Source organism: Chelmon rostratus, chromosome 17 (genome assembly GCF_017976325.1).
Source record: "Chelmon rostratus isolate fCheRos1 chromosome 17, fCheRos1.pri, whole genome shotgun sequence".
In the NCBI taxonomy this organism is placed as follows: domain Eukaryota; kingdom Metazoa; phylum Chordata; class Actinopteri; order Chaetodontiformes; family Chaetodontidae; genus Chelmon; species Chelmon rostratus.
The window spans coordinates 13391827-13407448 of record NC_055674.1 but is presented as its reverse complement, the minus strand read 5'-3'; the positions used below and the strand labels follow the sequence as shown (position 1 = coordinate 13407448).

At 43.8% G+C, this 15622-nt stretch overlaps 1 protein-coding gene across 5 annotated transcripts in view; it reads right to left on the bottom strand.

Moving 5' to 3' along the window:
* Window positions 1–232: 232 nt before the first annotated feature.
* spag9a (sperm associated antigen 9a) overlaps window positions 233–15622 on the bottom strand; it is a 28416-nt gene continuing 13026 nt past the window's right edge. The window contains exons 10-31 of one of the 5 annotated variants that reach the window (XM_041956657.1): window positions 13641–13652; window positions 12822–12879; window positions 12551–12703; window positions 12391–12442; window positions 12114–12244; window positions 11944–12000; window positions 10545–10709; window positions 10180–10309; window positions 9114–9203; window positions 8883–8999; window positions 8561–8747; window positions 8214–8429; window positions 7126–7336; window positions 6747–6863; window positions 6377–6457; window positions 6031–6098; window positions 5746–5894; window positions 5416–5587; window positions 5129–5242; window positions 3537–3713; window positions 2785–2922; window positions 233–2618 (exon numbers count right to left, since the gene is read on the bottom strand). In XM_041956657.1, the coding sequence (XP_041812591.1) occupies window positions 2500–2618; window positions 2785–2922; window positions 3537–3713; window positions 5129–5242; window positions 5416–5587; window positions 5746–5894; window positions 6031–6098; window positions 6377–6457; window positions 6747–6863; window positions 7126–7336; window positions 8214–8429; window positions 8561–8747; window positions 8883–8999; window positions 9114–9203; window positions 10180–10309; window positions 10545–10709; window positions 11944–12000; window positions 12114–12244; window positions 12391–12442; window positions 12551–12703; window positions 12822–12879; window positions 13641–13652 (2714 nt within the window). In that variant the 3' untranslated portion in view covers window positions 233–2499. Of the gene's footprint in view, window positions 2619–2784; window positions 2923–3536; window positions 3714–5128; window positions 5243–5415; window positions 5588–5745; window positions 5898–6030; window positions 6099–6376; window positions 6458–6746; window positions 6864–7125; window positions 7337–8213; window positions 8430–8560; window positions 8748–8882; window positions 9000–9113; window positions 9204–10179; window positions 10310–10544; window positions 10710–11943; window positions 12001–12113; window positions 12245–12390; window positions 12443–12550; window positions 12704–12821; window positions 12880–13640; window positions 13653–15622 lie in introns of all 5 variants that reach the window. The other 4 variants (XM_041956653.1, XM_041956655.1, XM_041956656.1 and 1 more) reach the window with 4 other exon arrangements.

Sequence of the window (15622 nt, the reverse complement as noted above, 5' to 3'; positions counted from 1 at the left end):
CCTGATTGGTGCAAGGAAGGTCACGACATCACATCATGACATCACATTTTCCTAGTAGACCCTGGCCCACTTTAAGGAGTGAGGAATCACAGAAAAAAAAAGAAGAAAAAAAGAAATCAACCAACGGTTTGAACTTGAAGTAAGAAGCTGATAGAGAAAACATTGTTTTCAGGGCCTTTGACATCACACCTTTAACTGAGGAAACAAAGTTGCATAAATGTTTAATTAAAAAAATGAGACACATGATGGAAGAAACTTCTCCATGAAACTGCGTTTAATAGATTGTTAAAAATAAGGCTATGATGCTGTTTTAGCAAACACTGACCAGGAGGAACCACCGTTCTGGCATCCAGATGCACCCAGTACAACGGGTAAATGTGGCCAGTCTCTGGGGTATTACAGATGGACATACAGTGAACACACATACACCGTACATTTGCAAAATCAAACACACACTGACAAACAAGTCTTGCGCTCAAACTCCTACACTGTACACACAAACACACACAAAGACATCCACCCCACCCAAAACGGTGGCAATAAACAGATTTTGCTGAAAACATAGCCGTGTTCTTTTGAAAAAAACATGCATAGCTTAGTACATGAATGTGTTGTTCCAAAACGTTATTGTTTGCACACTTTGATCTCATGGTTTGTCAAAAATTTCCAACATGATTACATTAATTTTTTTTTATTTAACCATTATTAACAATCACGTAAACTCATTGGACTAGAATAGCCTTCTGTTACATTTTGCTCATGTAGAAAGTTACATTCTGAACCAAGATAGGCTCGATAACAAAGGAAATAAATACTGGAATGGCAAAAACACAATATACAGTAAAGATACTATTTTGAAATGGACTGAAGACCAATCTTGGCCTAACTTTTCTGATATAAAAACAAATTAAAACACCTGCTTAATATTGGTATCCTGCTATTGTGTTATCATCAAAACACTCATTACTCAATAAGTGTCTCACACTTGAATATAAAACACACATGAAGCCCAAAATAACAGCAAAAAAAAAATTACAATTAATAATTGCCTTCCAAATGTATTTGTAACAACAAAACAAGGAATGATGAAGCAATCAGCAGAGACTCTCTTTAGTGCCGTGTGCATGTCCATTAGAAGGTGTCGCACAAAAATGTTATTTTTAGTCAGATTCCCTTATTCAAGCTTATTTCTCAGCAAGATGACACCCTGAAAATACACACGTACACCCTCAAATTATGAGACTCACAGGACGTTTGAAGTTGGAAAGTAACAGAATAGTTTCACGGTGCTTCTTCTCTAATCCTTAGGTTACTGGGGTGACACCTCGCTAGAGAGATCGGTACTTTTTGTTCCCGTCCCACAGTTAGCACATAGTAGTGTAAGTGTACATAACCGCGGGTGTTTTTCCAAACTTCAAGCGACTAACATGTAACATTTTTAAAGTGCCAATGAGCTGAAGCAAACAGGAAGCGCTTTCCCTCCCACGACAGATGAGGGTTTAGCTTTTTAAAACGTCTGAGCAGGCACACACACACACACACACACATACATACACACACATGGACGTGGATACAGGATTTCCCCATGCAGGCTAATGCTAACCTACAGTACAGTAAGCTGGTTCTTCTAGTCACAGGAAACCTTTAAGTACCCAAACTGCTTAGACATTATTCATATCACAAAACATAAACCTATGGCAAATGGGGCTCGGTGTCATTTCATTTAATGCAGCCTTCTCAAGCAACGTCTGATCCTACAGCTTCTTGCCGAACAACAGCACATTTAATTTCCATGTACGTGCAAGCTGCTTTTCTAATAATCAGATAATACAGCGGAGAAATCCGCCTCAGAAAAGCACATTTAAAGAACTGAACCTTTTGAGATTTTGTATGCATTTTGAACTGCAGCGTTCATATTTTGACACCTGGCCCTAACGGTAAAGATAATAATAAAAAGTGCAGAAAAGACTTGAGTGAAGGCCTACACACACGTGATGCTCACACACACACAGACATGTGGTTTACAAATGTAAAAGTCTTACGTTTAGAATATAAAATGTACTTCAGTTTAACTCAAAACTCCCTGCTCCCTTTTTAATGCTACAAGCACATTTTCCCTTTTGTCGATCGCATCGAAACCCTTTCGTAAGAACCGTCGGGAGACGAGCAACATCCGCTCATCGCACAATCAAACACTTTCAGTCGCCTTTTTCCTGTGCGCACCAGCTTTTCCAACATGCAACCCAGCTGAAGGGAAAACTTGGACGTATGCTTTAAGTTAACACAAAATTCACCTTACCTATTTCAAATTCGGAAAGAATAAACTGTACAAAACATGGACTAAAAATAATTGTTTTCTTTTACAAAGTAGTGAACTACTCAGGCATTAAGAACAAACAGTAATATCAAATTAAAAACTTCCAGAAGGGCATGCGGGGTTTGGTGGGCGGCCCTGGCGTCGACACAACAGTCTGTAATTTTATTGATTTCATTTTTTTTTCAGTCGTGAGAGGTTGTGACCTGCCAGACGATGAGGTGGCTCTGTTCAGCTCTGGTAGGTGCAGACTGCCGGCCGGCTGTTGGCTCTGATAAACCGTCCAACTCACCGCCTTCATCACCTGAGAAGGAGGAAGATCAGTCAAACAAACAGATGTTTAACCAGCTTTTGTAGTGAGGCAGTACAGTAAAGCTGCAATTCTGCCTTTCACTGAGGGGAAATACAAACACAACTTGACGCACTACCTCTGTGCTTCCTCACTGGTGCCAGCGCTGCGTTATACTCACCCATTCTGAAGTCAATGTAGCCTTCGCCTCCACTCATGACCAGGTAGGTTTTGGGCTCAGAGGTCGCTGTGTCAGAGGATTCAGATGCAGGGTCATCAGAGCCTGAATCTGCAGTGCCTGGAGGGGGCATCGCCTGTCCTGTGACAAACGAGAGTGAAAAAACACTGAGAGGAAAAATACCAGCTGCCACTTTAAACCCACCACTGATTTAAACGCACGGTTTAATCAATTTAGTTTCTGTCAACTATTATTCACATTACTGACACTGACAAAATGGAACATAAGAAAGATGCATAAATGCTCATCCTCTGTTAACCTGCTGCTTATTCCCTTGATGAATCCTTCAATCTATGGAACAAAGTCAAAGTCAAGTCAAAAGGTAGTAAAAAAAAAAGTGCCCATCACAGCTTCCCACAGTCAAACGTTTCAGATTTTCCAAAGATATAAAACAGAAAAGCAGCAAATCGTCACATTTGAGAGGTTGCAACAGACAAGTTTTGGCATTTCACTTGAAAAATGACTGAAACAATGAATCCTTGATTGCTGCTGGTCGACATAAATGTCACAAAAATAAATCATGGTGATATCAATTTGATAATAACGCAATTAAAAGAAGGTTAATTACAAGCATACATGTAATTCAATTGATTCATATTTGTGGCTGGCAATTTCCATTTGTTGATAGCTATTAACTTTGCAGCACTCATCACCATTTCTGCCACTTGCTGCCACAGTTTGCGCCTGTCACTTACCTGGCACGGTGGCAAAAAACTTGACAGCATCTCGATGTCCATGGAAACACAGCTGGGCGTGGGCCATGGAGCAGTACGGCACGAAGCTGCCTGACATGGCACAGTCTGAGCTGTCATCACCGTAAACCCGGACGGCACCGCCGGGGCGATTTGGCACTATTCCCAATGTCTTGTTGGCTGCAGAATAAGAGAAAGAAATAAGTAAAAGCAATTTAAGTCTCAATATGCATTTTTCAATTTCTTAAATTTGCTGTGCTGTATTAAAGCAGAGGGCGGTCTGTGGGGGCAGAGGACTGTGTACAACACAAAAGGTGAGGTCATGGGTCAGACGATCAAATCTCAGACTCTGAGGGGTGAGAGCAGGAACTGTGCAACAGAGGGCGAAACTGATTTCCCATCCAGAAAACTGGACGAAGCAGGGTTACGACTGCACGCAGTCTCTCAGGCCAACAGCAGAGCGGCCTGTGGGCTCATTGTTTTTGGAAGCATAAACAAAGTGAAACACTCGTTCCAAAGGAGAGCTCTATGCTCCTGACCACCGAGTGCAGCCCACAAGAACACTTCAAGAGAGAAAGTGAGAGGCATAGTGGCCTGCATGGAAGAGGAAAAAAGAAAAAGGAAGAATATGGAGACAAAAGGAAGAAGATCTCAGTCAGCAGATGAGAAACTAGCTTACATGCTTACATAAGTTTGAATACTCAAAAGAGAGCGACACTCAGTTTCTACTAAGAAGCTGTGCAGTGTGACCCTGCAGAACAGCGTCATGCTACACAGTGACTGTGAGACCTGTATCCATGGCAGCCTGCTGGTCATTTATTCAACAAGTAGCGCCTGGGTGGTAACAATAGGTGCATTGTCTGACCTGCCTGGAGAGAAATCTAGGACGCACATACAGGGAGAAGCTAGATGCAGACAAGCTGTTTGGCAGCCAGGACTTAAAAGAGGTTAAAACAGAGAGAGAGAAAAGGAGAGTATGCACAGTGTGATGCTGCTCATCCCTGAGGCATCTCACAGGGTCCATGTGGAGGGTCTGTGGTCTGCTAAAATATAGGGTGATGCTGGAATCAGACAGAGCCAGTGGAGGAGGGGGCAGAGGGGGACATGAGTTTAATAAGAGCGTGAAATATGCTTGTTCGCGTTGTTGCCAAGAATAAGATGACTGAGACATTTCTCCTGTCTGTACAGTAAATATGAAAACACCACCAGGAGCCAGTTAGCTTAGCTTTGCACCAAGACTAGAAACAGGTGGGAAACAGCTCATCTTGCCAGTAGATAACAAAATGTGTCCATTGACACCTCTAAACCTCAATAATTTACATATTACAATTCCAATTCTGAAGAAATTGGGATCAATCATTTGCAAACAACTGCATTTACTGACAACAGTTTTACAAAGTGTTCCTGAGCCGTAACATCATGTGTTCACTAAGTGCTGAACCTTGCTCCATCCTTGCTTGTGAACGACTGAGCCTTTCCAGGATGCTCCCTTCACACCCAATCATGATACGTTATATTTCTGTAAGCCACATGCAGTCACAGACCACACACGAGACCACACCGTCAGAAAATGACAAATTGCGGTTGTGTGATACCTTCAGACAGCGGGATGGAGATAATGACGCCGTTTCCTGTTCCCACCCACAGTCGGCTGCAGGACACCATCAGAGCTGTGATTCTCACAAACGAGAAGCCCAGTTTACCCGTACCTGCAACACACACACACACTCAAACTTTTATGAAGCTGTGTACAATAGCTACACACTCGAAATACTGCATGTCACGTCAGACTATTAATCTGCTTTCACGCAGTAAGTAACAAACAAAGTTGGGCAGCATGAAAGTCACAGATGGGATAAGGATTCAAGAAAAGCATGCATACCCAACATCTTGCTGACATATGGCTCAATGTCCACATCCTGGAGGTGCTGGTAGGTGTGAGCGTGAAACAAGCGTAGAGTTGAATCCAGTCGGATGGACACCCAGATGCCGTCTCCGACCCAGGCCAGCTGCCGCACCTGACTCTCCTTGCGAGGATGGGCGTCAAATGACTTCTGCTCAGACATGACAGATTGAGACGACGTGATGTTAGAATACTGTGGAAATGTTCAATGTACGATTTCCAAATGTTATAGATAAAAGGTAAGCTTATATGATAAACAATAAGGGTTAAAAGGTTTGTGTCTGACAGGAAATATAGTGACAGCTGTACCTCTATCCTCATGGCCTTAGGCTGGATGACGTAGATCTTGTTCCTGTAGCCGCACCACACCTTGTCGTGGACTACTGTCATACAGCGGATAGAGTGGTGAGGCCGGCCCAGATCCAGCAGGTGGTAGTTGGTTAAATCCCACTGACCGTCTGCTTGGGAGAAACAAAGAAACTTGAGAACTCATGATTTTGTGGTATGCAGTGGTCTTCAGAGGTTTTGACACAAATACATCCCACAGTGTAATTACAATAAAAAGGCCAAATAACTGCTAACCCACAGACTTACCAACGCCTCTGTGGAATATGGCTAACGTCCCATCAGCCAGAGCTACAAGGACTCTCCCTTTAACGTGCCTGGAACAAGAGATAAGCAGCCATATAAATGTATGTTTGGTGTGTGTGTGTTCTTTAATATTCGTTATACTAACTATACAACTGTATAGCTCCTTCATTTTAAAAATTGTACATATTTTTTTGCAATGTTTTTTCACATTATTTACTGACATTTTTTTATATTTTGTACTTCCAGTACTAGCTTCTTATTTTCTATTACTGCGTTTAATGTTATGCACCAAAATGTGAAAACTTTCTTGGCAACAAACCTTAGTCTGATTATGGTTCTTAGTACTCACACTATGCTGAGGATGGAGTCTTTGAGCTTGATGGCATGGAGACACTTCCTCCATCGAGCCACAGACGAGTGGACATACAGACTTGAGAGGGAGAGACAGAGATGGAGAACGGCCAATCAGAGTGCAACACTGGCTTATGAAGTGCGCACTTCAAACTAAATGAGAAAATTAAAACTGCATGGATAAATTCACTCATAATGAAAGATGTGTGAAAATAATCACTAATTATTCTACTGAAACATCTTCAGTCACATATACAGTCACAGTACAGTAAATCACCTCTCTTTTTAGGATTTTATTTCTTGTCTGTCACCCCTGATATTTAGCTGCCACACTAATAGCGCCCTCTGGTGGCTGTTGTGTTTCTCACCATCCATTCTGAGCCCCCAGCCACATGGTGGGGAGGGCGCTGCTCATCCTCAGGACGTCCCCTTCTGACTGGTCTGACTCTTCTGGCAATGAAGTCACGCCATCCTGCCCAGAGCCCCTGGATCAAGAGAGGTAGTTTCATCAGTTTTTCAAATGCACCCATCATAGAAAATTGTAACACATATGACAATTTCAGACATATGTGAGTATCATTTATTTATATATCAGCGTTACCCGGATTGTTCTTATTAACATTTCCTTTGTAAGCTAAATATTGTGAAATTTATTTTTCTTTTCTTTCACAATTACCTCTGCATACCTTAGTGTCACTAAAACACCTGACAATTTGTCAAGTGATAATTGAGAACATTACCGCTCACCTCTGTATGTCACCGGGAGAGGAGTCAGTGGGTCCCACCCCCAGTGGGTCAGTGAACACATGCTCCGTGTAGATTCCTGGCTGGTTTTGATCTGCTCCCTGGTCCTCCTCTCCTTCTTCGCCCACACCAGCGTTAGCCTCCGTCGCTTCTGTTGCTTCTTCCGCTGTAGGAACTCCGTCTTCTGCTGGACTGGTCTCTCTGGACAGCTCAACTGTAGGCATCGTGGATCAAAGGGTTGAGCAGAGGGTAAATGAACCTATCCGGCTACACTGATCGTAACATTGGCAGCTCTGGATCAATGGTGCCACCAAGCTGGTTATCAACTACTGAAACTCTTGGTTTTCCAATCCAGCTATAAGCGTGTCCACAGAAAAAAGATGGAGTTCCTAATTTACAGCAAATCACATTCAACATCTTTAGAACCACGAGTGGTGCAATGAATATGATATGAAATGAAACGGTGATATCTGCAGGGAAATTAGATTATTGCAGCTGCAAAAGTGATTTACAGCCGGGTACAATACGTGATGTGCTGTATTTACACAGCTAAATTAGGATGTTTAGAATGTTTAAAAAAAAGGCTGAGGATATAAATAAGTGGTGGATTTATTCCATAGGCTTTTTCAAATACAGTTGGCATTTTCAGCACTTTCACTAAGTTTGGAGCAAGTTCATTATTTATTTACTTTCCAGAATGACATTTTGGTGCTCTTTTGCTGCGTGATAGACAAACTGGGAATAAAAATAATTATGAGTGATGAAAGGATGCTTCTGCTGCCAAAGCACAAAGGACAACTATAAACAGAAATAGTTCAGCAAAGGCCTGAGGATCAGAAATGAATGCCTGAAAGTTTACCTGACAGGAGCGTTCATCAATAGTTTACTGAGCTCATTATATTTTCTAATAAAAAGAGACAGTTGGCATACTTTTTATGTCCAATTATCATCTCATTCAGTTGAAAAAGGTTCTACAATCAAAGTGACATCATGTTACACTGTCAGGAATGCTATCGAGAATAAAGCAAGGTTGGTATGGCCGTAAAACAAATAAGGACACTCTATCAAAGCATTTCTCAGCAGAGAGCTACCTGAGCCAGGGATGCCACTGTGCTCCGCCGGCTGGTCAGTGAAACCTGAGCTGGCCGTCTGGGGGATGGCGGTGGTCCCCTCTGCTGCCAGGGCACCATCGCTGCCTGTGGAGCCCACACTGGCCACACTGCCGGCCAGTGACACCCTGTCACCTTGGCTAGCCTCCAGGTCTTGGGGTACCTCTTCACCTGCTGGATAATCACTCTCCAACACACCTGACAACAAATCACAGACCTTTCAGTCAAAACTCAGGACTGACAGATGGGAAAATTAATGATACAGTCAGGGATGATAAAGGCAACAAAACCCAACCCAAACAAACAAACCATCTGACCACTCAGCCTACCCGGCACACTGGCAATGCAGACCACGTGGGTGTTGCAGGCATAGAAGCTGTCAAGTAGGTCAGACGGCTGACTGGCGTCCAGCACCATAACCTTGGTGGAGGAGTTGGCGCTGGTGCACACCCACACCATACTGGACATCTCGTCCTGAAGGACCAGCTCCTTCTCCTGCTCCCCTTTATCCTGATCCTTACAGACAACACAAAATCAGCCAACAGTCTCGATAGAATTCAAGCCAAGGTATGAAGAGCATTCTGAACTCACTGGACTTAGAGTAATGGACCTGTTTTAATATTATAATCATACAAAATTAATTACTCTTACCTTACTCTCTTGCTCTAATTGGTCCAGGCTACTCTGAGAACCCTTCGTCTGCCCAGTGAGCTCTGATGTGGGTACTGTTCTTCCCCCAGACAAGTTGACCCCTGCAGCACACCACAGCTGGGGAACAGAGACGCAACATGTTATAAATATCTTTTCTTCAGAATTTAAGCTAATGTACAAAAAGGCACACAGCATGCCGTTTGCATGTTATCCTGTTGTTGACTTACGTACCTTCATGGAAGCATCTTTCTGATCCAGAGGTCTCAAGTATACTGGTACAGGTAAGTTCATTTTGTTCTCCGCCTGTCCACCATTTGCCACCTTGGGGTATAACCAGCACATGCAAAGAGCACAGGCTTTTAAAACAGATTTGCACCCAAATGTAGACAAAAAGGCAACATAATCAACACTGCCTGAAGTCAGCATCTCTCTGTAATATTGTGCACACAGCTGCCATCTGCAGCACAGATAAGGTCGACAGAGAATATTGTGGACTTGTTGTGAAAGGTTTTTTGGAAAGCTGACATCAATTTGAATCAGCCACTGCATAACATGGGCATGAGCCATAACTTGAGTCAAAATTCGTACTCGTTCTCAGAGGCTCAGTCAAATCTAAACGCACAGACATGACACATGTAAATAAACGTTGATAAATATGCTTAAAGATAATAGAAAAAAAAGCTTCTTATGACTCTGGAACTTGGCTGAGACACGTTTTAATGTTTTCTATTGTATCAGAGCAGTTACCTGTGCAATCATGGGTGCATTGCATTTGTAGCTCAGCATAACTCACTGAATCCATGGAAATATTTTACTTCCTATTACATCCCCGGAAGCATCACGGGAACTGTACACTTGTTCCAAAACTTAGAGTTGGGGGGGCAGATCATTATATAAGTGGGGTGCAGTTGTCTGAGGGTGGGCTCAAAGTGGCAGACTCTGTTACGCGATGATCTATGTGAAAATTATATTTTCTCACATGAACATAGAGCGCATACAGGCAGAGAAGAAAGAAATACAGGTTACGTTAATTCACAAATGAAAGGAAAGCAAAATATTCCTGAGTCACTCATAACTGCACCAAAACATTCACAATGTTTGTTTGCACGTGATATCACATCTAATCTTGTGAGCCTCAGCTCCGTCTGGTGGATCGTTTAAATTGATGTTTTCTCCACAAGAGTGCGACAAAGCAGACCTAATCAAAAGTGACGGTCTTGATCGTTATCACTGATCTAATGAAAGAAGCAGTCATATTTCCTGCAACTTGACTCTTACTCAAACCTTCACTTCCTACCTTGTACTTGCTGGGCAGGCTCCAGCCGTGTGCGGTGACTCGTCCATCCTCCTTCTGCATGTGGGCCTTAACCTGCCTGTACTGGGCTCTCTTTTGCTCTTTACGCGATGGTGAACTGCACTGGTCCTTTCTACAAGGAGAGCAAAGAGAGAGAAATGTGATCAGCTTACAGATAAATTATATACATGTACATTATTGCCGGCCATTAGGTGAAAATAATATTCCTACATGAGTCATGATGGACATCAGACTCAATGTTTAGGTTTTGGGATTTACATCAGTTTTCTTTCCCATCAGCCCTTTTCAGAATTTCCTTCAACATGTTCCCCTTGTTAAAATATGTCAAACATGACTCCATTACTCACTCTTCATTGAGGAAGTCAAAAGTCTTGGACTTCTCTGTGGGGAACTGGGAGAAGGTGCTACTCCTCTTCACCAAGCTGCCTGGGGTGTTGTATTTGACGTTGGACTGGGACTCCACCTTCTTTATAGCAGGGGCACTGGAGGAGGAGCTAAACAGTCTGCTGAAGCTGCAGGTGGCGAAGTTACAGAAAGCCAAGAGGGAAACAGAGCAGACAGGAGTGCAGGGAAAAAGCAAGGAATGGGGTCACCAACCAACCGGACAACCAAGGAGCCACCACCAACATTTACTGTACAGTGACGTAAAGCATGCTGGGAGTAGCTGAGCACTTCCACCCACATTTAAATGGAACTTAATTATTTATTAGTTCTAACCAATTTGTGTCTTTAGCAACACATGTCACCAGTATCTTCAGTGTCAAGTTAGTTTTACACTATTACAACATAGTCGTGCACATGGGTACTGAGACAAAGGCATCATTGTAGTGTAAAGAAACCCACAACAATACCCGGCAAAGTCTATTTGAAAAGCAGCGTATATCCCTGCATATATTATGCACAATTAAACCATTTAGCATGGGGAAAAAATAAATAAACCAAAGTTTGAAGAAATACACAAAACATCACAGAAAGCTAAAAAAGCTAATAAAAAGTGTAGTGAAAATACTTTACAATTTATACTTTAAAAGATGAACTATACAATAGAAGCTTTCAGGCAGAAGATGGGAAAAACATTGTGTTACATTAACATATTTCACTCAAATCATATGTGCTGTTATTTCCCACCAATGACTTTTTGTAGTAAAACTAAAAAATAACATAATGTAATGTAATGACAGTATTAGCGTACTGCTTTTATTTTGTTGTTGTTGTTGTTCAATATTTCCTTGACATCTGCTCACATCTGCTAAATCTGTTTAAGAGTCGTTATAATAAAAGCAGACGTGTACGTGTATTTAGGCTGCCTGGGGATCCATGTTAAGCTCCCTATGAGCAGACAGAGCAGGAAAACATCAAAAAGGCACACAGCAGGCAGGAGACAGGAAAACCCGGGGGCACAAGGAGAGTCATGTCTGAGCAGTATGTGATAACAACAACTGATGGACTGCAAGGAGAGAAAATATCATGGATAAAGACACATCAAAGTTGGATCCATTTGTAATGGGGGAGCAGTTCTGTGTCAATGGAGGGAAAGAGAGAGGTTTGGCTGGGAGAAGGTTTTATCAAACCATCTTTACCTAATGCTGTCAATTCAATAGCACATCCCGGAAAAGATGAGAAAATAAAAAGGTATTTGAATATTTGCGAGACAGTGTCACAGGAGTTAACTCGGAAAATGAGCATTGACCTCAACAGGCTGTCAAAGCTTAAAAGAGGTAAACAGTACATTCCGGGGGGACTTACAACTGCCAGATGCTGGATTTCTTTTTTTCCGTAAGTGTTGGATTTTCCCTCGAGGCCCTAAAGAAGAGGACAAGACGACATCGTGTTACCTGCTGTCAGTTTGAGACCTTAATGTAAACAAAAGCGCGATTATATACTCATAAGTAAATCTGCAGCCCTTCGTTCCGTACCGGATCATCTCTGTCCACCGCACAGCTTCCTGTAGCTCCATCAGTCTCTCTTTGTACTGGTTCCTCTCCATCAGCACTCTGGCCATTTCCACTCTGGTGAAGCGCTTCCTCTGGGCTGTCGGTACATCACTCTGTGGTAACACGCAATCAACCCACACATGACCATACATTACTAATTATGGGAATGCGCTACATCTAGACAGAAACAGGATGTTATATACTGTATATGTATTTCCATATATATGTCTATTTCGGACGTTGTGTGCAAACGACTCACATCTTCTTCATCTTTAGTTTTCTGCTTCATTTCCTCCACCTCAAGCCGCACTCTGGAAAAGACCATTTACTATCATGTTGCTGTGTTCTGTTCTTATTTCACAATTTACAAGCACTGTAGGAATAAACTGATATGTGCTACCTGTTGCCTGTTCACTTACTTTTTGAGTTCCTCCTCCAGCTCTCTGTTCTTGTCCTCCAGCTTGGTCTTGGCTTGCATCACAGCCTCCAGCTCTCCCTGCACCATCTCCTTCTCGCACGTCAACTCGTCCACCTTCAATATCAAGTCTTTGTTCACCACGTTCAGAGCATTCCTGCACACACGGGAACAAGGACGTTTTAGTATAAATTACTGTTTGCACATTTCAGCTGGGATTAAGATGGGGTGCACATACATCATATCAAAGTCATGACATTAAGTCATGTACTTACTTTGTCTCAAGGAGCTGTGAATTCTCCTGAATGAGATTTTCAACTTCCCGTCCCATACCTGAACAGAATTGATGACTGAAATTAGAATTTTATACCATGAAAACAACTTGGCAACAAGCAGCAGTAGTAACTACCTCCTCTAAGAGCTACAAATTAAACTGCATCACTGTAGATTGTTACAAAAGTAAAATCCAACAAGGAACAACTACGTAGGATGTGAAATATCTCTAAGTGAGATATTTGTTATTGCAGCTTTCAAAGCACAAGACACTACCACAACACACAAACCCACAGCACACGTCACATGACTGACAGGAGAAGGATGGATAGAGTGGGTGGGGTCTTACCAATCAAACTAAGGTCTGAGAAAACCATGCAATCCAAGTCAGGCGGAAGGAACAAGGAAGAGAGAGAGAGAGAAAGAAATGCGGATATAGTTTGAGACAGTGGAATGACCAAAATGATGTCGGAGCCAGAGCTAAACGTGTAGCTGTTGGCTCCACAAGCAAAAGATGTTGCTGGGTCTCTAAAGCTAGTTAGATACAACAATCGCAGCAGTACAGAGAAGGAAAACAGGAAAATACAAGGGCAAAATTATAATTTAAGCTGTAAAAAGAACAGTTAGGCCAACAAAGGAAGCGTTGAACTGCTTCATTCATGCACCAAACTCTGTCAAAAGTCAACAGTTATCAAACACAAAGAAGAAGAAGCTGTGAGCCGCAACAATGGAGGATATGGCAGAAAGTGACTAATGAGTGGAGTTCAAGGGGACATTACAGACGACTGTTTAACTAAGGAAAGGTTTGAGGTCATACACACCAGAGTACTCCACTGGGATTATGGACAAAAGCCAGAGGATGGGACACGGGAGAGAGAGAGGTGATGTTAACATGGGTAAATGGCTAACACTGCGTAACAGCTGGACCAAAGCAAGTGGTGAAGCACTGCAGCAAACAGCAGGGTTACAATGGATTTAAAACTAGTGCTATCAGTAGAACAGCTGAACAGAAGAGTGGTGCTTCAGTAAAACAGTGTCATGGGCTTTTTGAAAAATCCAGAAAAGCAGCAATTACACATATAAGAAATATTCAGTATCATTATACAGTTCACTGTAGAGATGCACTGATCGACTGGCCGATGACTGGAATTGGAAATGTTAAATTTTTAATAGTCAGTGTTTTATTGACCAAAGAATTTCCAAACCCTCCTTGAACCGTCACCTTATTGTGGTGGAGGAGTTTGAGTACTCAAATGATCCTAGGAGCTATGTTGGGTTAGCTTATTGCCCCTAGTAGGGTCTCCCAAGGCAAACAGGTCCTAGGTGATGGGTCAGACTAAGAGCGGTTCCACAGCCCCCAATGAAAGACATAAAAGCAAGGACCACTACGTCGCCCGGACTGGCGCTACCGGGGCCCCACCCTGGAGCCAGCAAGGACCACTACGTCGCCTGGATTGGCGTTACCAGGGCCCCACTCTGGAGCCAGGCCTGGAGGGGCGTGATTGGGAGGAACGGCCTTCCCGATCTGAACCCGAGCCTGTCTTGGTGGCAATCCCTGAACCCGGTGGTGGACACCGGAAGTAAGGGATGCCGTCAGCCGTCAAGCTGAAGAAGGAGTCCTATCAAGCGTGGTTGGTTCGTGGGACTCCTGAAACAGCTGACGGGTACTGGCAGGCCAAGCGTGCTGCTGCCCGGGCAGTGGTGGAAGCAAAAACTTGGGTATGGGAAAAGTTCGGGAAGGCCATGGAGGAGGATTATTGGTCAGCCACAAAGAGATTCTAGCAAACCGTAAGGCGCCTCAGAAGGGGGAAGCAGTACCCTGCCAATACTGTTTACAGTGGAGGTGGGGAACTGTTGATTTCGACTGGGGATATTGTCGGGCGGTGGAAATAATCCTTTGAGGTTCTCCTCAATCCCATTGCCACACATTCCGGAGAGGAAGCAGGAGCTGGGGACCCAGAGGCTGGCTCATCCATCACCCAGGCTGAGGTCACTGAGGTAGTTCGGAAGCTCCTCGGTGGCAAGGCACCAGGGGTGGATGAAATTCGCCCCGAGTACCTCAAGTCCCTAGATGTTGTAGGGCTGTCTTGGCTGACACGCCTCTGCAACAGCGAGTGGTAGCTGGGGACAGTACCCCTGGACTGGCAGACCGGGGTGGTGGTCCCTCTATTTAAGAAGGGGGACCGGAGGGTGTGCTCCAACTACAGGGGGATTACACTCCTCAGCCTCCCTGGTATATTCCAGGGTACTGGAGAGGAGAATTTGGCCAGTAGTCGAACTTCGGATTCAGGAGGAACAATGCGGTTTTCGTCCTGGTCGTGGAATACTGGACCAGCTCTACACCCTCCGCAGGGTGCTCTTGGGTTTGTGATAGTTTGCCCAACCAGTCCACATGTGTTTTGTGGACTTGGAAAAGGCATTCGACCGTGTCCCTCGTGGCATTCTGTGGGAGTATGGAGTCCGGGGCCCTCTACAACGGGCTGTCCGATCTCTGTATGACCGGAGCAGGAGCTTGGTTCGCATTGCCGGCAGTAAGTCAGGCCTGTTCCCGGTGCATGTTGGACTCCGGCAGGGCTGCCCTTGTTCATTATTTTAATGGACAGAATTTCTAGGCGCAGTCAAGGGCCGGACGGACTATGTCGCTCTGCTGGCCTGGGAACGCCTCGGGGTCCCCCCCGAAGAGCTGGAGGAAGTGTCTGGGGAGAGGGAAGTCTGGGCATCCCTGCTCAGACTGCTGCCCCTGCGACTCGGCCCCGGATAAGCGGAAGAAAATGGATGGATGGATGGATGGATGAATTTTTAA